Here is a 24,509-nt window from a genome sequence, read left to right as displayed (position 1 = left end):
CGCGGCCTCCCTCAGGCGCGGCCGCCGCCGTCTCCCGGCAACGGCGAAACAGCGGCGCGGGCGGCGCTGCGCGATCGCCCCCGGGCGGCGCGGGGGCTGCGCTCCGCCTGCTGCGGGGCAAGGGCGGGGGGCGACGGCGGATCTGAGGGAAACTGGGCCCGGGGCAGTGAGCACAAATCGCCGGGTACGGCCCCGGGTCGCGGCGGTGCTGGGGCGGCATCGGCGGTATCGGGCGGGTGGTGCGTTAGCGGCCGGAGCCCTCGGGCCGTGCCCCGGCTCCCGGTGGGTCTGGCTCCTCGGCGCTTGTCAGCGAACTGAGGGCCACGTGTCTGTAGACTTTCAAAGTAAGTTAAAGTTTTAAAAGAATGGTTTTTTTTAGCTGTATCGTCCTTCCAGGTACAAGAAGAGAACTTAGAGCAAGCGTGGAGCAAGACTACTTAAGATGGCATGTAGTGACAGAAGCAGGGGGAATGGGTTTCAATTGGAAGAGTAGGTTTAGATTAGATATTGGGAAAAAAAAAACCTTTTACTGTGAGGGTGGTGAGGCACTGGCACAAATTGCCCAGGAAAGTTGTGGATGCCCCATCCCTGGAGTTGTTCAAGGCCGGTTTGAGTGGAGCTCTGAGAAACCTGGCCTAGTTGAAAGTGTGCCCTGCCCATGGCAGCGGGATTGGAACTAGATGATTTTCAAGATCACCTTCCAACCATCATTCTAAGGTTCTATAATTTTTAAAGGCATACCTTGAAGATTCCTCCAACCACAACGAAAAAGCTCACTAAAAACCTACTGTCTGTGTGGTACGGGTAGCTACCCCTTTAAGAAAAGCAGTGACAATCGCAAGATTTATATTAAAATTGCAGTGTTTAGTAACAGCTGAAGTGTATCACTGTGAACTTGAATAAAATTTAAACCCAGACAGAGAGTATCCTGCACTGAAGGGCTCCTCACACTATTTCATACTATAAACTGAGAGTTTAGGAATTGGTGTCAGCAATAGGTGGACATATTCAGCAGATAACTGTACCAGTATTTTTAGATGTAAACTGGGAAACAAGAATCTGCAGTAAGGAAAGACCTGCCATAAGGAAACTTAGATGGTAGAGAAAAAATAATTTTATTTAAAAATCTAGAGATAATATGGAAAAAGAAAAAAAAGTTCACTTTGTTGAGATGTGGAATTTTTGTGTGACAGTAACATGAAAGGTATGAAATCTAAAATTCTATGGATTGGAGATAAGAATAAGAAGAAATCCAACTGGACACAGATTTTTTTTTCTGAAAGAACATTAACTGGTGATTAGGCTTTTAGGGGGAAAACTTTACCTTATTTATTAATATTTCAAGGGTTTTGGGACTTTTGTAGACAGGAATTTCAAAGCAAAATATAGATCAGCTGGTAGAGAAGCACTGTCTGTAGTACAGGACTCTTAAAATCTTTTTGGTTATCTGAAATTATCATCTATAAGAGATAGTCTGATACTTCTGCAGAGTAAAGCCTTCTGCTTTCTATTGTTCATTGACAGTGAGCAAGATCACTTTCACATTTATTGATGGAAGCAACATTTCTTTTTTTTAACTTCCTTTCACTTTTGTGATTTTTATCATGTTGCCATTTTCTGATTGTCTAATATTCCTCTAACACAATGAATGCCAATATGGGCTTATATGTCCACTGGTGTCCTTACATTTGCAAATCTACTACCTGCATATTTGTCTTAAACAGCAACAAATGTATTTTTTTTTACTTTTTTTTTTTTTTTTTACTGTTAGCATAATAAAACCTGGTAAATGAGCAGTTAAAATTAAACAATAGGCTACCCTTGCAGACATAATCATCAAAATCATGAACGTGATAGTAACACATCTGAGATATTTCCCGTGTTGACAAAGAAGATATATAACTTTGTACAATACAGGAGAGGCTTCATCTGGGATGTTCAGCAGAGGTCATCCATGTTTTCAAAAGGATTTAAAAAACGCTTATGAGGATAATCTTTCTGAAGCAAAAATTCAGAAAAGGAAACAGCCAATACATGTCTTTGAAGAGAAAATTATTAATAGAAGCAGTTTCCATATTCTTATATTCTTACCGGGTCTTGGAAAAGTAAGGGCTAAACTTAGAGTTTATCTCATTTCCTGGGGTTCTACTTATGTTGTCGTGTTCTTTACTCATAATTCATGTGTGTGTGTGTGTGTGTTTTGTGGTTGCTGTCTTTTTTTTTGAAATTGAGTCCCCTTTACAGCCTGCAGAAACTCTTTCGTTGCCTTTGCTATGTCGCATCATAGCTGTTTTTCAGAACCTATTTATACGGTTTAAAATATCTTCATTTTCTGAAAAATACTTCATACTTTTCAACGATACTTTAGTTAGCCAGACAGTGACATATGGCCGTGTCTTCTTGCTCTTTTGCTTGTATATGCATAAACTACATATTTGCAGTGGTAAACTTTTTTACCAAGAAAGGAAAGAAAAAAGGATTTCAGTATGTGCAGTGTGAGAAATTCTTTGACTGAGGTTGCAGTTTTGCATCCTTACAATAGACAGACTATTATATATGTAATATAAATATATATGAAAAATATATTATTACAGATAATATATTATATATATATCATGAATTGAAATAGATATGAGGCTAAACATTCATTTAGTGTTCCATTTAGGATTTTTATTTGTTAAAAGCCTGACTATTCTACAAAATTTTACTGTAAGATATAACAATTACAATGTTTTACAATTTTTATTGAAACATTGTTCAATGAATAACGTGCTTCTTTCTAAAGCAATCTGAACACTTCAGTCAACATCATGTGTCTTCAGAAAGTTTGTGAGTCCCCTTTTTTGAACATCTTTTTATGTAGATAAGTCTTTAAACATTCTGGTTCCATTTAGATACATATTTCTGTAGTTATTTAAATTAAAAGAGGCCCTGCAGAAAGATTGTGACTACTTAGAGGACTGGATAATTAGCAGACATGTGAAATTTAACAAGGTCAAGTGTCAGGGATGGGACAGCTCTGGATGTATGCACAGGAAGGGACGTGGGGATCCTGCTCCATGGCAAGTTGAACATGAGCCAGCAGTGCTCTGGCAGCCAGGAGGGCCAGCCCTGTCCTGGGGGTCATCAGGCACAGCTGGGCAAAGGAGGGGATTGTCCCTCTCTGCTCTGAGCTGGGACAGCCTCACCTTGAGTGCTGGGGGCGGTTCTGGGTGCTACAATATAAAAAAGACATTAAACTGTTAGTGTCCAAAGGAGGGCCATGAAGATGGTGAAGGGTCTGGAGTGGAAGCCATGTGAGAAGCAGCTGAGGTCACTGCTCTAATTCAGCCTGAAGGAGACCAAGAGAAACAGCACCCCAACCACCCCTGCCACGGAGAAGTGGAGGGTCAGACACTGATCTCTTCTCTGTGCTGACCAGTGACAAGACCTGAGGAAATGGCATCAAGGTGTGTCAAGGAAGACTTAGATTGGATATTAGGAAAAGTTTTGTCACCCAGAGGGTGGTTGGGCACTGGAACAGCTCCCCAGGGAAGTGGTCATAGCACCAAGCCTGATAGAGTTCAAGAAGCATTTGAACAACACTCTCAGGCACAGGATGCGACTTTTGGGGATGGTCCTGTGCAGGGCCAGGAGTTGGACTGAATGATCCCGATGGGTCCCTTCCAACTCAGAATATTCTGTGAGTCTATGTGGAAAATAAGGAATAATTTTCTGGAGGAAAGTAGAATTCTTTAGGTTGACAAATTGAAAACTGAGGGGGATACATTTGTTTACCTTCAGATAGAGGAAGGACATGATCAGAGGGCTGGAACACCTGTTCTATGCAATCAGGCTGAGAGAGTTGTTGGTTTTCAGCCTGGAGAAGAGAAGGCTCTGGGGAGACCTTAGGGCACTTTCCTGTACCTAAAATGGGCTCACAAGAGAGCTGGAGAGGGACTTTTAATGAGGGCGTGTAGGGATAGGGCATGGGGGAATGGCTTTAAACTATAAAAGGGTTTATGTTAGACAGTCACTCAGAGGGTGGTGAGGCATTTGAACAAGTTGTGGATCCATCACTGGAAGTGTTCAAGGCCTGGCTGGATGGGGGTTTGAGCAGCTTTGTCTAGTGGAAGATGTCCTTGCCCATGGCAGTGGGGTTGGAATTAGATGATCTTTAAGGGCCCTTCCAACCAAACCATTCTAGGATTCTAAACGTACTCTGATTCTATATATGTAAATATATGTGGAATTTATGTACTATACAGCATGTATAAAATATGGTAAATATATGTTGTATAGTATAAATATGTGCTATAAAGAGTGTTTTCATACATGCCAGCAAAGAAAGTAATTTAACTAATTGAACAACTTTTTTTAAACAACTTTTTAATGAGAAAGGTGGGAAAAAATATCTGTGGTTTTTAAGACATATGCGATAGGTGGGATTAACATGATGCAGTGGCTGTGATGGGGAGGGGGATAAATCTACTCATTCAGAATGTCCCTTTCCCCCTATGTCCCTGTGAAACTGACAGGAGGAAGCATTCATTTTAATTCATGTAAATTTTCACAGCTGGCTACAATCTTAGGAGTGTCTTTAATTTTTTACTAGTACTTCTTCCTAAGTCAGACCATCTTTGCCTTCTGAATGGGAAGTGTCCTGCTATTATAGCTCAGATAATGGTTGTGTAATTACTATCTCTCATTTGGTTTAGATAAAGTCAATTTTTCTTTAGTCTGTTTGTCATGAGAGAAGGGATTTCACTATGCATCTCAGACATTTAGAATGATACATGAAAACCTCCTCGATTCAGCTTGTCACAGTTTGGGTTCTCCAAGGATAGATCTGGTCTCCAAGGTCTGATGTTATTTAATATGTTCATTATAATTTAGAAATTAGCAATAACGTAGAGAAATAAAATATTCTGGTGAGATTAAAATAATTTTGTTACAACCAAAGAAAACTTGTAGAAACTTCTGAGAGCTCTTCTGGAGTTGGGTGAACAGGTAACACCATGACAAATAAAATTCATTGTTGATGAAAGCAGTATAATTTATACTGTCAGGAATACTTGGAACATTATACTCCTCAGTAGTAAATCTAAATTAATTGTGATCGACTGAGAAAATGAACTGTTTACCATATGTGGATAACTTAGTGAAAATCTTCACTGAGGAAACTGGGTAAAAATAAATACCCTGAAAGTTACAATGTCACTCGAGTAAGTCAGTAGTCTTCTAGAATTGATTACGGTATTTCTCGTTAGGTACGTCATATCTGAGATGGCTTTAACAGTCACAGACGGACTCTGAGACAGGAAACATTCATGTCTGGAAAAGCTGTATGGAAAAAGATAATTAAGACAGCTTAGAAAGGAGGTAAATCAGAATGTACAGTCACTTATAAAAGAAGGTGAAAAAGATCACGTCAAGGCATCTGTTAACTAAAGTTGTAATATAAGAACGAAGGATTATTGCATTGAATTGAATAACATACTTAAACTATTCACATATTTTTAAATCTAACTAGTTCTTTATATAGTACACTTGACAATTGGACCTGTGCTGTAGCAGCCTGACTACGAATGAAGAGTAAAAGGATTAGGCATTTACATGGACAGTAAAAATAGCTACTATTGTTAGGAAGAACATAAAAACTTTAGGAGATCTAAACCTTGGTACTTTAGGGAAATAGGGACCCTGTAACAGATGGAAGAAATCTGACTTTTGGGATTAGTTTCATGCATTTATCAGAAACATTTGTCTGTTGTCATTCTGGAGGCTGGACACTGATCAACCATGTGGAAGACTGTTCTTATTCACAGAATCACAGAGTGGGACAGGTTGGAAGAGACCACAGTGGTCATCTTGTCCAACCTCCCTGCTGAAGCAGTGCCATCCCAGAGCACACGGTACAGGATTGCATCCAGATGGTTCTTGAATCTCTCCAATGAGGGAGTCTCCACACCCTCTCTGGACAATCTGTCCCAGTACTTGATCAGCTGCAGAGTAAAGAAGTTATTCAGGTGGAACTTCCTCATCATTTTTTTGACAAATATACACATGCACACAGATAAAACAGTGAGCAAATTCAAAGGCCTTGGCTTAATTGTTCTCTCATATAATGTATTATTTTCATATGGCACATTTATCTGTATCTGTAGGAACTGAATATTAAATTGGACCTGCTATCTCATTTTAACTCTCTTATTATATGAAGCCAAGTTTTTTAATAGTGTAGTAAATAGTCACTGTCATGACAACACAGGGAAAGAGGAGTCTGTTGATCCATATTTAAGGAGTTGAGCAGAAAAAAAGATGAAAGAAGAATTTAGGAGAATGAAAGCAGTTTCAAGACTCTTCCACATTGTTCTCTTAATTAAGATGAAGCTATCTGAGAATGATGAGGATATTTAAGCTGGTATACAGAGGACATATCGGTTTATGGACTCAAGAAAGGAGTGAGATTGTATGCTGATGATATGATTATCTTTTGATTCCATTGGAAGGCAGCAGTACTAGAATGTCCATACAAAAATCAATTTAAATAATCAGTGATAATGACTGATTTATAGGCAATTTTCACTGTTATCACAAGAAAAAAATAGTTTCTCTGAGACAAAAATAAACAGCTAGACTTCACTTAAACATGCTCAACTAAATTGACATATGTAATTATCACCTGTAAGGCAAAAAGAATCTCACTTGTGCTTAATTTTCAGTAACAACCTGAAAATCGTGGCTAGGTTTAGTAATACGGATTGAGACTGTCTTAAAGTATTGGACTATTAATTTGAAAAGTGGATCATATAATAAAAAACTGGTTAGAAGCTATTTCTAAATCCTTCTCTTTGCACTGCTTTTCCACAGGGGTAATTGCTCTCAGAAGAGACCTTTGATTCCTTGACTAAGAGGTAAGTTCCACAGCTGGCTGTGCCTTTGACTTAGTTCTGTTCTTCAGAGTCTCAGCTCTCGCAGTATATGCAGGGTCCTAGCTTATTGCATCTTTTATTTAAGGATTTAGAAAACAGAAGATGCAAATGGAACAGGTAGTGTTTTCTAAATGCATTGTCTGATTTAAACCCAGGAAATACTATATTTTTTAAATGTATGCAATAGGACTCTAATAGGTTAAAGGAAGTATTTGTAAGATTTCAGTATTTCAAATAGAAGAACAATCAGAAAGCTTTCCTCATATTTCAAAGTACGATTTATAGATTCTTTCTTTGTTAAAGCTCACTTGCTAGCCATCATCTCATTTTTTTAAAAAAAAAGTGTAGTGACTAGAAATAAGTGGGTATCTCAGATTTGCAATCTAAGAAGCTATTCACACTGAGAAAAGCAACTATTCACATTAAAGCATGACAGTAAAAATAAGTACAGGGATCAGGGCCATCATTATCTTATGATCTAGTACTTAGAGTCTGCTCCTCTGAGCAGGCGTCTGCAGCAACTCTTTCAAAAACTAAATAAATTTCCCATATTTTATTAGACATGGCAGAGATGGCAGTTCCTGATAAAATAGTTAAGAAGTTTGAGGTTTCCACTTTCAACCAAAAAATCCGCATTTGTGACCTTGCGCGAAATAGTTTTCCATTCACAGGCAGAATGTTCTGGTCATAGAGATATTTATTACTGGAGATGTGCCTGTTCCTGCAACCATTGCAAAAAAGACAAGGTGGCCGTGGTTTTTTTGTATGCCTGGTTCTCCTAGTTCAGTCTGCTATGATAGTGTCTGCCAGACCTAGCCTGGCACATGGATTCATGTGGAGAAATGGGGTAATAAACTTAGCTCACAAAATTTGATATCAATGTAAATACATAAGCTAACAACTCCAGACTCTGGTCTTGGTCCAAGGAAAATGTAGTTATTTTCAAGGTGCTCTTCCATCTAAGATACCTCCTTTAGGATGCATCTGCCTTAAGAGCTATTGAATATGCTGACTAGATCTCCATCAATTATCAAGCAGAGTGATTAACTTTAGTGCTGATACTTACTTTAGTTTAATGGACACTACTCATAGATTCCGGATGTGGGTTTAATTTAGGATGCTCACACTAGAGTGGTTCTGGTCCTGTGGGAAAGCTGGAGGTCCTAATGAATTTCAGAGTGAAACAAGGAAGTGCCTACTGAGCTAAGGCACTAAGAATAGCCAGAGCAGAGGGAGAGCTTTGGGGATTGTGGTTTTGGAATGAGGATTTAGTTAGACATAATGACTGTCCTGCTGCTTGAGAGACAACACCTGATTGCACCACTGCACTAAAACTGGGTTGGAGGAAAGTAAAGCAGGCTAGTTTGTCTACCACTGAGGCAATAAATTCCAGATGAAGGACAGGAAGTAGCAAAGAATGATAACTTCATGGATTGCTTGGCTATGTATTGGCTACATCTGTTAGGTCAAAGTACTTTATTACCTCTACCTCTACATGATTTAAAACAATCAACCCTTTAATCTCAAAAAAACATATGTAGGAAAGACATGCTCCTATGATTCTAGAAATGTGCAGGACTTGAAGTAGAGGATATTACTCAAATAAGAATATTATTTTGTCTTAAAGATTTAGAAACATAGAAGCATTTAGTTTGGAAAAGACCTTTAAGATCAACAAGTCCAACTGTTAACCTAACACTGCCCAGCCCACTACTAAGCCATGTCCCTAAGCACCAAATATCTTAAATATCTATAGGACTAGTGGCTTAAGCAGTTCCCTGAGCAGCTTATTCCAATGCTTGACAACCCTTTTGATGAAGAAATATTTCCTAATATCCAATCTAAACCTCCCCTGGCACAACTTGAGGCGATTTCCTCTTGCTGTATTGCTTGTTATGTGGAAGAAGAGACCAGACTCCACCTCGGTACACCCTCCTTTCAGGCAGTTGCAAAGAGCAGTAAGGTCTCCCTGAGTCTCCTCCAGTCTCCTCCTTAACCCATTCAAGCCATGAGCAGCCAGTTTGTCCAGGAATTAATTAATCTAATTATGTGTAATTACTGGTGAATGATTTTAATTTTTAATATAAGTTTTTCAGTTTGACATTAAGCCAGTATTTGATAGATCCAAAAATCTAAGCCCTGCTACAATTATTTTCCAAATTCTAAATATTTAGATTGGTAAACTAGGAGTCAGAAATGGGCATACTGTAAGCCTACTGAGAAAAAGACAGCATGCAGTTATCTGGGAGAGAAAGGGATTTGAATAAAGCTCTTTTATGGGTCAGCAGCTTTTCAATACCTGTACACATTGATTATCTGTGATAATTACAGTTCAATGCAGAAGACACATTTTTAATTATCTGTAAGCCAAAGAATTCCATGTTCATAATTCCCTCAAGTCAGAGAATGACCACTGAATACAGAGAGCTTTATGGAAACAAAGCTTGCACCAACAGTTGATGGCAGAATATTTTGAAATCTAGATTAGTAACTGCAACAAAGAAATAGACTGAGGGGCATAACCCACGGTAAAGTAATTGACCCATTCTCTCTGCTTGTTGCTACAAGTCACGCTGCTTTTTTAATGAAATTTTTTAAGGAACCAAATATTTCTGAACAATTAGAAATATGTAAAAGTTTCTTAAAAATATGCTAAGAAGTTGAATGTATTTGTACCAAGTGAAGAAATATTTGCCATTAAAAAAAAGCCTTAGTTATTCTTGGTGATGAAATATATATAATTTGAATCTGAGAACATTAATTATATAACTTTATAAATAATTTTACATTAATTAACTTTTAAAATTAGTTGGTTTAAACCTAATTAAACTCACTCAGAATTAAAATTGCCTTTTATGACTGCAGCTTAATTTATATCTGAAATGAATTGAGCTGAACTGAATGATTCTGAATAAGTGTCTGTATCTCTATACCAGGATTTAGCATAGTTTAAATAATCCAGATTTCCTGAATGTCCATCTAAATCTGATTCTTGCATGTGCGCATGATTCTTACTTTGTACAATGACTGCATAAATCAGACGGTAGTATGTCCGTCACACTTGTTGAATATACTGTCAGTAATTTGTCCTTATGCTTTTTCTTATATAAATTAATTTGTCTCTGGCCAAAGCTGTGCTTTCTGAAACACTGAATTTGTGTGTGTGAGATTCATATGTGTGTGTGTACAGATGCACAAGGGTAAAGCAGGTTGGAGCTGAAAAATTTTTGGCTGTATGGATCTCCCTCTCAAAACTGTAATTAGTGACCTGCCTATAAAGTTTTAAATTTCAAATCTGTTTTTGGGATGTGCTTATCAACTACTTTCATTAGTGCTGTGTTACAATTTATTTGTAGAGACTGGTAGAGGAGTAGTACCTAGAAAATTCAAGGAAAAGATCCAAATTTTTGTTGAACACAACAAGCAATAGCCTTGACTTTTGTAACCAGCCAGGCTACAGCCCATGTTGCACTAGGAAATAATCTCTTATACCAGAGGTAGGTTCTCAGTAAACTCTGGTTGAGGGTGAATGTGTGGTCTCCTTTTGAGAACTAACCAAGGAATTAACAAGAGGTCCTCACAGTGCACGTTTCAGTTTTACACAGTGTTAAAACAAACATAAGCTTGGCATAACTTGGGTTATATTCTATGCATAACTAGTGCTAGTGGCTCATGTTGCCCTTTACTTTTGTCTGTACCTTAACTGGAAGACTCTGCTGAAGTTTTGCAAGCCACATGAAATTAGGTCCACATGAGGTATTATATCCATATGCTTCAGAAGCTGCTCTTAGATGCAGCTGAGGAGGTCTTCTTGGTTATGTGCATGTGTGCTAATACAAAAAAGAAAAAGTAGTAAGACAAGCTGGACTTTGTCTAAATGAATGTAACTATTTTAAATCAATGGAATTTATACTGTGCAGAACCATTTCTTAATACTTGCAGACCTGAATTTGTCTCCTGTGAAATATGCACAGAGAATTCAAATTGTATTTGAACAATGTTTTCAAGGTAGAACTCATTTGTACATTCTGCAGTTGTATGGAATGTTTGCCAACATAGAATGTATAGACAAACATGGGGAAATACCCTAAAAGGACTTTCAAGTTCATATATGATTTATAGATGCAGATAAAACTAATTTACAGAAAGATATGTTCTATGTATTTGTACCACATTACAATCCGAGCTTGTGATGTCTCAGACCATTTTAGCTGTGTATGTTGCTGACATATGTATTTTACCAAATGTGTACAAATGTTAGAAAGAGGGACTACTTTCTGTATAGAATTCCCACGTCAAAAGAAATTTTCAGACTGATTAGGTGGGTCAAATGAATAAGAAACTCTGCCTTACAAGCTTTGCTAAGTCACTAGTAAACTGGTTCCTAAAAGAGAAGGGAGTTTGTTTGCCTGCTTTTATTTTTTGTTTGTTTGTTTGTTTTTAGAATGGGTAAAAAAGTAAAGAAGGAAGCAGAGCCTCCACCCAAGGATGTGGTAAGTTTATAAACTGCTATGTGCTATAAAATAAACATTACACAATTGCAGGCCCAGCTCTACCATCCTAACATAGTTCCTCATTCTCCTGGTTTACCCGCATTATTCTAAAAATGGCTTTTAAAGATGACTCTGTTTCTGCTTTTCTTGGACAGCATACAAACCAGAGTGACTGGGCATGTGTAGTTCTTTGTGGAGATTGTTGTCTTTGGCAAGCATTGCAAACAGTTATGTATGAAACAATCCAGGCTTCTTTTTATTTGAAGAACAGTGTTAGCTTTCTCTTCGTAAAAATCAAAGGAGAAAGAAGAACAACCTGAAATCTGCCTGTCTTTTCAACTGTGAAGACATTCTCTTTCCTTAAGGATGGAGAGTCAAAAGCCTAGATGGATTTGCAGTTTTTTACTGAATACAAAATTTGACAAATATTGTGAATAGTACTACATACTCTGTCTCTTTTGCAAATATATACAGTCTTAAGAGGCAGTTTTGGCTTTTCTGTTATCATTTGGAAGTACAGTGAAAAGTACAAGAGCTGAAGCCAAATATAGAATAATGGTGATAGTGAGATTTTTTTTTTCAAAAGTTGGAGGTTAAAGGTCTGACCCTAGCACACTTTTGAAGAGTTTCTATAAATTCCCAAGGTATGAAGAGGCCCCCAAAAAGATAATTGTTCAAAACTTCTTTAAAGTTTGTTTTCTTCAGAAAGAAGTAGAGGAAATACAGGAACATTGAAAAGAGTACAGTATAAATTCTGTGTCAAATAATAACCACATTAATAAAAATGAGGACCTCAATGAGTCTCACAGAGGAAGTCCCACTCCCTCAATGAGTCCCACTAAATTCAAAGTTCAGTACGCTGTTTTAAAATAAAACCAATGGAATTGTGTGTAAAAAGTTGCAGTACTGTAAGAGCTTTTTCACAGGTCACAGAAAAGTTAATAAGCAAAAACTACATTGCAATTTCAATATTAAATAAGCATAAATAGTTTTGATTAAGACAGTAATATCCAATAGCCATGATGTCACTGAGACATAGCTGTTGACATCAGTTTTACCCAACTGTTCTGTGGAAAGATGAATATTACAAATATAATTCATAACCTTCAATCAATAATAAATTCTTATGAAAGGAAATTACAGAAACCCTCATCTTCTATCTGTATTAAATAACCTAGAAAACCAGGAGTCACAAAGAAAGTGTATGTGGATAAACCTAATTAAAACAGGCCTGAAGAATTAAAACTAAGTATATTTGCAGCCTAAGAAAAAGTTTGAAAGGCATGACATCACATTTTAGTCATACAGATGAGCTTGAACTAATAAAAGTTGACTTCTTCAGTAACTAGCTAGAAAATCAGTTGATGCAGCGCCACAATTTCAATATGGAAAATATATAGTTAAACTTTCTAGAGAAAATGGTGGTACAGCATACTAGGTACTACAGTAACCTGTGAATACACAGAAAATGTTAGTAAAACTATCAAAAAGAAAGAATTGGAAAGAGTGAATTCCAGATGGCATCTATAGCTTTTGGCTTAGTTTTTACCCTTATTGTACTTCAGGCTAGCATTTCTATTCTGACAGTCATAGCAGGAGAAATGTTACATATCAAGACAGTATTAAACATGAAAATAGATCATTGTAACTATTAATGAAGAAAATCTTACCATAATGAGAATTTTGTTAATAATGATTGTGTAAAGTTAAATCTGAAAACTTCACATTTCACCTGGGTATTTCAGATGGCAGGAAATGAGATGCAGACAAAATAAAAGATATATTAGCTATTATCTTGTGATTGATAATCTGTTTATGAAAATGTCAAGTCCAAGAAAAGAAGCCTTGAGATAATGTAGGCAGGGGTTATAAAAGAAGGCCTTTGTGCATGTGGAATGCTCTGAGAATATATGGTACTGCAGATGACCACTAATTTTTTATAGATTTCTAGGAACAGGTGGGAAACACATCTCTTAGCCTAGCAACTGCTTATATGTTTCAGAAAGTATTCCTGAGGACTCTGTTTTCACCGCCTTTCATAATTTGTCTTTTACTATTCTCTGTTCAGAGAACTGGTCTCCAAGAGGAAAAACATTGGTTTGAGCCTCTATCTCTATCATATGAATGACCTAAGACAGTAATTCAGGCAGATAAAATATGCTAGCTTTGACATAGATTGATAGGAACTTTTCACATGATATCTGCATTAAGTTTGGTCTAGACATCATTATTATTTGATTATCAGCTAGGTCATGGACATTGAAAGGGGAGCCTAAGATTATCCCTAGAGAAAATACTGAAGTGTTATCACTTAAGGAAAGCTGTGGATACCTCAGTATTTTTGAAAATGGCTTCATTCACAAGACTTATGTTAAAAAAAAAGTGTCATATATTAATTGGCACTGTCAGCTCCTGAAATCATCTCCACATAAATGCCTTCTTTTGATTAATGCCTATATATTAATTTACTTGACTTTAGTGAGGCTTTTAATACTGCCTCTTGGAACATCCTCATAGGTAAACTGGTTAAGTACAGACAAGATAAACAGACAATGTAAATGAACCAAAAGGTAGCTGAACTGACAGGCTCAGAGGGTTGTGATCAGCAGCATGAGATCCTGTTAGAGATCAGGCACTGGTGTTGTGTGTGCTTCGTGGGTTGATCCTGGAGCAGATACTGTTCAACCTCTTCCTCAGTGACCTGAATGATGGGACAGAGTGTACCCCCAGCAAGTTTCCAGAAGATATGAAATTAAGAGGGGTGAATGACAGTCCAGATGGTTGTGCAGCCATTCAGGGGGATCTCAACAATTTCCTAGAGAAATAGGAAATTGGGAATTTAATTAAGTTCAATAAAGGGAAATGGCGAAGTCCTGCACCTGGGGGAAGAATATCCGGTACAGACTGGGGGATGGCCAGCTGGAAAGCAGCTTTACAGGAAAGAACCTGGTGATTCTGGTGGATATGCTCCAGCAATGTGAACTTGGGACACAGAAAGCTAACAAAATCCGGGGCATTAGGCAGAGTGTTGCCAGCAACTTGAGAGGGGGGACTCTTGCCTTTCACACAGTGTTGGTGAAGTGTGAACTCCACACTTGGAGTGCAGTGTCCTGTTCTGCATTCTCTGGTGCAACAGAGACAAGGCCTTACTGGAACAAAGTCTTGGAGCATTTGTCGTAGGAGGAGAGACTGACAGTTGGGACTGCTTAGTCTTGAGAGAAGGCTTGGAGGGGTCTTATCAGTGCAAAAATTGCTGATGGGAAGAAGTAAAGAAATCAGGCCAGGCTCTTCTCAGTGGTACTCCGTGAAAAGATGAGAGGCATTTGGCACAAATGGAAATGCAGGAGATTTCCATTTAAGCATAAGAAAAAGAAATCCTCTTTTACTGTAACAATGATAGAACATGGCATAGGTTGTCCAGGGAGTTTGTGGGGTCTCCATCCTTGGGGATACTCAAAATCAGACTGTGCAGTAGCCCTGAGCTCTAGATCACCCTGCTCTGAACAGAGAAGTTGGACCAGATCGTCTTTGGAGGTGCCTTCTAATATCAACTATTTGTGATTCAGTGGAATATCTTGGGTTTTATTGTTAATACAGGAGATCAGACACTCACAGAACTGAAATAATGAGCATTTCCAGTTATCTACTGAATCTATTTTTCTAGGTAAAGTAAAAGAGATTAAGAATAGCAAAGATTAGGAAAAGCAAAGATTAGGAAAAGCAAAGATATCTGTAGTGCTTCTGAAGACTCTATGAGAGATGAAAGATTAAAACTGACCTTAAAATTTAAAGGATTAAAAAAACCCCCAGCATGATTAAACAATGGAATAATAGCAGATAAATGCATCCTTCAAAAGGAGGGATTTTCATCCAAATGGGAAAACAAAAAAATGGTTCCACTCCTAAATGAGACATAAAAGCACCATGCCACCCTGCATCAAAATATTTTGGGAGAGAACTAGCAAAAATAAAAAAAAAAACTAGCAGTAAAGCTTTTTCAAATTGACTACCTGCAAGAAGCTTCTTAGGGGGGACACTATTAGGTGATTGCAGGCATGAAAGAAAAGTGAAATTACTTATTTTTATGTCAAAAGACAAAGCAATGTGATAATCACTAAAATAAATGTGATAAAATTGCCCAAGTAGGAATAATGTTTGCCCAGGTCCTGTGCTAAATGAAAAATAGCTAACATCTGAAAATGTGGTACTGGAAGAATAGATTGTAGAAAATTTCATTTTCAAAAGGAAATATAGCAGTAATTACATGAAGTTTATCTTCTGTGCTGTGCTAATTGGTAGAAATAGTTCTTGAAAAAAACTGAATCAATCCCATGGATAAATATGATAGTAATGGGGAAGAATCAATAGTGCCTGTATAGAAGGAAGTTTGAGCTATGAAACCTACTTAAGTTCTCTGGAGGAGTCAGTGAGCAAGTGGGTAGTAGTGTTCTGATTGATACAGTTACTTAGCTTTTTCAAAAGTTTTCAGAACAGGCTTTTCACTCACGTAAACATGACCAGGCAAAAATAAATTCCTCTCCTAGCAGTAATGTCTGGTTATAAAATAGGAAGCAAAGATGAGAAAACAAGTTAGTGTTCAGATTTCATAATGGAGAGAAGTTGCCAGTCATGGGGTTTTTATTCTGCATACAGTGTATCAGAATTATTCATCCAGTGTATCAGAATTAATGTGGATATTTTAATGAAAATGGCATCCAGTTCCTAAGTAGGAGAAAGTGAATAAGTGAAAAATTTCAAATTCCAAAAATAAAAGACAAAACATCATGTTACTAGCAAATGCTTTATACATGCATATGAATGCCATTAACAGTTCTGGTGTTTCCATCTCAAAAAAGTACAACTGAACTATAGAAAGAACGAAGAATGAACTAAGAAAGACAGGAAGAACAGACAGGATGGCCTCTATTCTAGGAAAGATCAAAGGGAATAGATTCTTCATTCCCAGAAGGAATCACTGTGAAGAGGAATATCATAGAAACTTATGAAATTATGAATATACAGGGAAGGCAAATGAGTGTCATTTATTTCACTTTTTCTTATAGTGGATGAACTGTGGAGGATAAATAAAATTATCACGTGGTATTCTTAAAAAGAAGAAAAAGCACAGTTATTTTATGACTCTAACTGTGAGACTTGTGTCTCAGATTATTAAGGGTGTTAAAATACAGATGGCTTCAAAAATTAGGTAGCAAGTTTTTCTTGGACTTTTTGAACACAGAGATAAAATCACCAGGCTCTCCAGTTCTCTAGGTTACAGAGCTGATATCTGAGAGGGAACATAAGTAAAATTTTATGGGATAAATACAATTACTTGTAAACATGGGAAATGCAGAAAATGGAGCCATGTAATTGTGACTTTGGTATTACAACAATGTATAAATAACTGAGATTTGAAACTCTTATTTCATCTTTCATTTCTTATTGAACTTCGTCTGATATCAGTATTGGTGTTTATTTTTCTTTGAAGAACTATTAGCCTTTTCTAAAACTTGGAGATTTATCCCATCACCAAGTGGATCAAACTCAGGAGCTATGTCTATGTTTAAATAATAGCACTTACTTGAGGATCATGTTCTGTCTATGCAAAGACCCAAATGTGCAAAAGTAGAGAAGTGTGAAAAAGCTAAAGGGACTTTCAGTCACCTCTAAATTCTCCCCTAGGCAGAATGAGCTGTGATAAGCTGAATTGTTTTGCCTCATTACAATCCAAAAATAAAATACCTATAAATAATTCCATTATTTTAGGTCCATCCTTAAGACGTAACTTGCACCTCTATGCTATTATCTGATTTAATTCCTGTTGCGGAATCATTATCAGGCAAAATGATTTATGGTACAGTAAGGTGATTGTATTTTTTTAGAAAGGGGCTTTGTTCCATAACTTGGCCCATGCCTTTGGTTTGTCACAGCAAGCATGAAATTGGACAGTTTTTTTCAGATTTTAGACTTGATAGAAGCTAGGTACACCAGTTAAGCACATTAAGCTGGCTACTTCTTAATGGAACTTGTATGTTGACCTTGCTGCCTGCTAAATTGTGTGATCTCTCTCATGGAATGTCACTTAGATTTAAAAACCTATCAAAAACATGAGTTTAAAAGTGTTGGTACTAGTATCATATTTAGCCTTATTTTCGAGCAAGTCAGAGAAGGGAGAAGAAAAAAATCCTTCTCTGTGTTCATTTTTCTTCTAGCACACTCATAATGTTTTTTAAGATTTGCTCCCCATAATTTTTTTGCTTGACAACTGATTTGTATGTATCTTCATACCTTGATTGTTACATGTGCCTGTGATGTAGCTATTAGAAGTTTCTTAAATGAAGTAAAACAAATAATTGACATTTGTAATTATATATGTATATACATTGCAATAATTTTTCAATTAATTTGTATTGCTATCTTATAATTTGCTATATTTTAAAGATTAATATGTTGTTTTTGAGAAACTGCATAACTCCAGTATGCAGTAGTTTCTGTATGTAACACAGATACTGTATAGGCCTGAAGTGTGAGGATTTGAGACAGTTTTTCCATACTAACCAATTACTTTAAATCCAAGGAAGCTTAAACCTTTTTAATGAGTAGAATTTTCAGAATACCTTGAGTCTTCTTAAGAAACAAAAGGCTGTTTTAGAATATTCCCATGCTCAAGTGATGTTAGTCCTAAGGAGTCTATTAAGAGGGTGAAAACTGTCTGATTTGTTGGAAGATTTCTTTCCGCATGAAAGAGCTCAGAAATGGAAATGAAACCTTTGTATCATTTCTAGCTGGGTGAGCCGGAATTATATCTTGGAAATACTTCATCTAGTACAGGATCATGGTGAGCTGGTGACCTGAGTTGACAAAGACACAGAAAATGTTCTTTTATTTTTAAAGCAGCCACAAAGTGATATTGCTACAGAATAACCAAATCCTCTTCCTTGTGCACCCCCTGAGTCCATGGATTCTGTGTGCAGCTGTTCAAAAGAAACTTCTCATGTCTGGTTCTGAAGTCTCAGAACGCTCTTACATGTATAACAACTACATAGTTTGTTACCTTCAAAAGTTTCTAGATTTGCAGGGAAGCATGAAGATTTTCCCAAAATCTTTGTATGTGATGATATCATGGTTATATTTGTTTGGAAGTCAATTATTCTTTCTAATTTTTAAACAAAGTCTCTAATTGTTATTAAAAAATTGGACTTTTACAAGGAAACAGCAATTCATTAATATTTCTAATTCAGTGTAGATATCAAACAAGATTTTATTTTTAATGAAATGTGGGAGTAGCTCACAGGAAGAGTCAGTATAAATTAAACTTTTCTTTCCCTTTTTTTTTTTTTTTGTTTTGTTTTTAGTTTGATCCTTTATTGATTGAAAGCAAAACACCAGCAACAGTTGTGCTAATGCTTAGTTCTCCTGAAAATGAAGTTTTGGCCAAAGCATGTGATGCCCTATATAAATTTGCATCAAAAGGTTAGTCCTTCTGCAATGTAATATATAATATGTATAATGTTTTGCATTGCTTAGATTTTGATGGTAGTCCACAATTCTTTAGTTTCCAAGCATTGAAATTTTAGTTTCTCCTCAAAGGTGTCTGTTGAAGTTTTGGGGGATTTTCTGAAATATCTGTCTAACCTGTACATGTAGTAATAAATAAGTCTTGTAATTTGCATGAAGGAAACTCTTATCATTTTGTTGGAGAATTTTATATTCACTGTTTAATAGAGTTTGTTTTAATATAACATAGATATGGTTTTTTATGAGCAACAGATCTACCATTGGGAAAGAATTCTTTTTTATGTTACAGTTTGAAACTTCTGTACCAGTGTAGTTATTTAAAGCTTCAGTTTTTGATTAAAAGAACTTAGCTTTATTCTGTTATTTTTATACAAAGTAGTTGTGTCGGTATTTCTGTGCAGGTGATTCATTGGAGACTGCTCAGCCTCCTTTATCAAGCTTATTTCTGTATGAGTTGGGAATCTAACAAGTCTCCAAGATTCCAAATCTTCCAGAAGTCTCTGTGTAATCTATAGCTAAACATCATGTTCAAGGTACTCAGGAGACAAACAACTGTATAACAAAGGCTTGAATTTATGTAGGACATAATTTCCTAAGTTGTCTCCTACTTATTCCATGTTATTTGATATTGGTCACTCAAATTGGTATACACTTGTAGTATTCTTGCTCTGATTAATCTGGTTTAATTTTAATTTACATTTAATTTATGTTTTCTTTAAAAATGATGCATTTATATGCTGATTATTTTGCTGATGTAAATTACCACATTGCTGAAGTTGTGAGAGAAGAGCTGAAGTCTTTGATGGTTGGCTAGGGGTCACTGGGTTCTGAAAGATGTTTAGGTTCTGCTTAATATGGCAAGCTTGGCTGAGGGCATGAGATCAAGCTCTGAATATGTGAAGAGAGACTGTGGACTGCTGGGAGACAGCTATGAACCATAAGCTCTTGCTGGCTCTTTCACTCATGTCCACAGTAAAATAAAATAGAAAAATCCTCCACACTGCAGGAAGATAGACGTTTATGTCTTTTATGTTTATACTTAAAGAATTATCTTTTAAATTATTGCAGGTAGGTATTCCTGTAATCTTCCAGAAGACTAGACTGTAACTTTGCAGTGTGGCACAAGAGGAGTTGTCTTCAGTTAATTAATTGCAGTTAATCTGTGTTTTTGAAGTGCTGCTAGTAAATTAAGTCCCATCCCTGAATAAAAAATACTTCCTCCCTTTTAATAATGTCTTTGCCTGAAAATTAGCATAGATCTCCAGTTTCCTCTCACATAGCTCATTTTTAGCTGGGAAGGGCAGGCATGGTTCATTAGAAAATGAATTATAAAGTTGTTGTGGGAACTGAGAATGGGAGTAGGACTGGGATTTTGTTGCTTGGGGTTTGTGTGTGTTTTGTGTGGGCAGGAACAGAAGGCTGTAGTCACACTAAACTCCTCTGTTCTTTGCGTGCCCAGCACCTATTCAGCTACAAAGCTCTTCATTCTTAGGTGGTAGAAATCTCAGGTAGGAATTAATGATACAAATCCTGGTAGTTGCTTCCCTTGAGGGATAGTAAAGATCCACAGAATTAGTGGACTGTTATTTTGAGGAAAATTAAATTGGGAGGCAAAAAAAGAGGAAAAAAAAATCATTCATCTGATACTGTTCACCTATACTTTGCTAAGGAGAAAGCATTCCTTTTTACTTCCACTGCAGTCTCCAACAAATGAGTGGAGTGTCCAACAGACAGATGTGTCCTTTGCTTTAAAAATGTGAATTAATCTGAGATACTATTAATCCTTGAAACTATTTGACACATATTTATTCAGGGTGTAAATTAGATGATCTCCTAAGGGCCTGTCAGGCCTCTGCTCTTTGATTCTACTGTCCAATGAAAGATTGGTAGTGGTTTTACCTTGATTCATTAGAACTGTGAAGTTGCTCCTTTTTCTTGGGCTTTTAACCCAGTTCCTTTTCAGGTGATGAAAACAAAGTGACACTTCTTGGTCTTGGAGCACTGGAACAGCTGTATAAACTCCTCTCACACGAAGATCCACTTGTACGCAGAAATGCCGTCATGGTATTTGGCATCATGGCTTCTAATCGTAAGAGTCTCAAGGTTTTACTATTTTTCAGTGTGTGGTCATCAAAACAATAGGTTGATCATGTGAAAAAATCCTATATTAATGGCCCAGAATACAGAGTAAGTGATGTAAGGTTGAGTTTCAGTGGCTGTTATTTACAGTTCTTTATAGACCTATATCTGATTAATGTAATTAAACTGGCCTTAATTTGGTGAATGCTTTACCCAGTTGTCTTCCATGAGGATATCCAAACCACACTCTCTTTTCATTGACTCCTACCTTCTTGTCATGCTGCACTGGACCTTACCCTCTTAGATTACTTTTAATTTGGCATTAGCATATCATCAGTGGTCCTGAACAAACATGGATTTGAATTAACAAATATCTCCCATTTATATTCATATTTAATTGTTTTTTTTTTAAAGTAAATTAAACTCATACCTTTTTTTTCTTACATTTCAACATATTGAATATGTTGATAATAACAACGCAGCCCTGTAGGATTGCGTGAAGTCTGCCCCAAAGAATATTACTTGATTTTTCTATCCAAGGGTTGAGGTTTAGCTGGTTTGCCATTGACAACATTAAAAATGCAATCTGAATGTCTTTACTGTGATTTTTGTAAGACCTGTGTAATTCATGTTTTCCATTTGCTGTGTGGGCTGGCATTAGCATAAAATTGCAAAGTGATGGCTTGAAAACTAAATAACAGAAGGATTGCTTCTAATTTGATAATTTTAAACACAAATACTTTTAACTATTGGGGTATGACTTCTTTGGCAACCAAAGTAGTGCAATATTTAATCAAAACCTGCTAGATGCAAGTATTTTTAGTAAAGTTTCAATGAAATATAGAGGAACTTCACATGTATCAAATGTCAAATAAAGTCATCTGCTACTTGAAAGTCTCTGCTTTTTTTTCTGGGCCCATTATGATCTTGGTCTAACTTTAGTTGTGTGTCTTTCCCAGTCATCTTTTTGTCACTCAGGGAGTAACCATAAGTACATTTTGCTTGGAGCAGATTCTGTTTCTTTACCAAACCAATATTGCCAAACAAAATACTTCATATTTGTGTTTACTTCATTGTAGATGATGTCAAGAAATTACTGAGGGAACTGGATGTCACAAATTCACTTATATCACATCTAGCGCCAGAAGGTACCTTACAGTGTTCATTCCTTGTGCAGAAGTACAGTCAGAAATAATTTATAATTGCCATTTTATCAGACAGTTTAATAAAATCTACGCTGTAATATGTGATTTTTCCTAGTGCCTGTTAAATAGGTAAATGGTTTTATAGGTAGCTCTGTAGCTCATTGAGTAGTGTTTTATGTTGTACAGATGGAACAAGATGTTTATGGGCACATCCAGTATGGTTAACAGCTATTATTTATTGACTTCAAATAATGCTTTAAACTACTGGATTAGTGAAAATATTCTGTGCTGAATAAAACTTATTCAAAATGTTTCTTTTTTTTCCCCACAGAAGATGTAGTTATCCATGAGTTTGCAACTCTTTGTCTAGCATATATGGCTGTTGAATATACTACTAAAGTAAAAATATTTGAGCAAGGTGGGTTAGAACCACTTATCAGACTTCTAGGTAGCCTTGATCCTGATGTTAAGAAGAATTCGCTTGAGTGTATCTACCTTTTGGTACAGGTAAAGTTTGCTCTTGTTTGCTGTCTTAAATTACAGAGGCAGATAAGCATTTGCACCTCCACCCCTGACATTTTGTGTGGGGTTAGTAATTTTCAAATATTTGTTTCCTTTACTCCACAGTGTTCATCAATGTTCTAGAAACAGAGTCCTTGCATCTGAGTCCCTGAATGTTAAATTAGTTATGAATGTAGCTGTTTTTTAATTCTGTTGAACTTAATGCAGTGGTTTGTGCTGTACTGCAGTAAAAGTAAAATCAGTATGAGCTTCAGATTTCTAAAACTAAATAGTAATTTGCCTTCTTAGTTGAAAAATGTTAATCTTAGTAATGAGAGTTGTAATCTGTCTATCCAAAAGGTTGGAATTATCCTGTAAATTAAAGAACTAGCAATTGCATTGTTTCTTGTTTTGACCAGCAAGTCCATAGCACAATTTTGAACATCTTTTTAATGATAGGTGAATGCTGTCAACAGCTACTTTCCATACTGGGAGGAATAGATTCGTTGTTGGCTACTCTCACTAATGTCATCCATATGCTGCTTAGCAAAAGAATGGTGCATTTGTATGGCAGTTCTCTCCCATGGCTTAAGCGAATCAATTCAGTAATGAATTTAGTTTATAACTCTATCTCTTTTGGGGCATCAGAGCATGTCTATTCAGAATCACATTTTACTCTTTCTCCTTTTTTACTATCTCGCTGTCTTTGTTGCAGGGTATATCTGGATAACTGCACCTGGTGCTTGCTTATATTGATAAGGATAATTGCATGCTGCACATGTGCAATAGGCTATTTAAAAGCAAATTGTAATTTATTTATTTATTTTCTTTTTTAATATAATCAACTACTGTCTTTTTATTAAGCTTCACATTCACTGTTTAAAGTTGAAATTTTAAATTGTCATTTTATAATTACTGAAACAAAAGAAGGTATAACCAGGCAACCAGAGCAGAGTGCAAAAAACTGTTTTCCTCCCACTGATATAAATAAAAATGGTGAAACTAAATTTAAAAAACTTTCTCAAAGAAACACTTATGTTGAGGCAAACATGGTAAAATCAAGAGTGAATAGGCTTCTTTATACAGATTTTGTAGTGTGTACTTCAGTCATGCAAAAAAATCCCTAGAATTTAAGGTTCCTGGGGCTTGATTATATTCAGTTAAATTCTTAGTTTAAAAGAAAGAAATCTGCAGAACTGGAAGCTCTGGAATATTGACTAATTTTTTAATGTCTGAAATAATGTCTGATATTTTATGTTCTTTCACTGAAGTGAGAAATTGATATATTGTTATATTTTCTACCACTAACATCTTTCTTTGAATATTTTACTGCAGGATTTTCAAAACCGTGCTGCAGTTTGTGAACTGAATATAATTCCACCCTTGCTGGGACTACTGGAATCTGAATATCCTGTCATTCAGTTGTTGGCCCTTCAAACCTTAGAAGTAATTAGCAAAGAGAGAGAAACCAGGATATTACTGGGAGAAAATAAGGGATTAGATTGCCTTCTGAAGATACTGGAAAACAATGTACGGTTTACTTGCCTTAAAATTTTTTTTGTTCTTGGTGCTGATGTTTGTATGACTAATGAAAAATACTATTTATTTTATGGAAGAGACATGTAAGAACAAAGAGTTACTTGGAGGGAACTATGATAGAAATAGGATAAGCTAGGATATCTAGCTTACTAAGAAAAGAAGCAAAGACATTTCCCAAAGTGTCTATTATTCAGTTTTTGAATTGAGTTTACTTTATATAATGGCTTTAGACACAATTTCCTATCATTGTTTATGTTACTATGAGACTCAGTTTAGTGCTTTTTGAGTTCAAGTATCAAAATGAGAAGTAGAATGCATAG

At 36.3% G+C, this 24,509-nt stretch overlaps 1 protein-coding gene across 1 annotated transcript in view; it reads left to right on the top strand.

The window, feature by feature from the left end:
- The first annotated feature begins 11,359 nt into the window (after positions 1 to 11,359).
- The window catches only part of ARMC3 (armadillo repeat containing 3), a 51,481-nt gene continuing 38,331 nt past the window's right edge, over positions 11,360 to 24,509 (top strand). The window contains exons 1-6 of the mRNA XM_058831048.1: positions 11,360 to 11,407; positions 18,763 to 18,880; positions 20,889 to 21,014; positions 22,084 to 22,152; positions 22,481 to 22,656; positions 23,986 to 24,180. Of these exons, the coding sequence (XP_058687031.1) occupies positions 11,360 to 11,407; positions 18,763 to 18,880; positions 20,889 to 21,014; positions 22,084 to 22,152; positions 22,481 to 22,656; positions 23,986 to 24,180 (732 nt within the window). The remainder of the gene's footprint in view (positions 11,408 to 18,762; positions 18,881 to 20,888; positions 21,015 to 22,083; positions 22,153 to 22,480; positions 22,657 to 23,985; positions 24,181 to 24,509) is intronic.

The sequence above is a fragment of the Poecile atricapillus genome, chromosome 2 (assembly GCF_030490865.1).
Source record: "Poecile atricapillus isolate bPoeAtr1 chromosome 2, bPoeAtr1.hap1, whole genome shotgun sequence".
Classification (NCBI taxonomy): Eukaryota; Metazoa; Chordata; class Aves; order Passeriformes; family Paridae; genus Poecile; species Poecile atricapillus.
The sequence above is the reverse complement of the archived record's forward strand: the minus strand, read 5'-3'. Positions and strand labels throughout refer to the sequence as shown.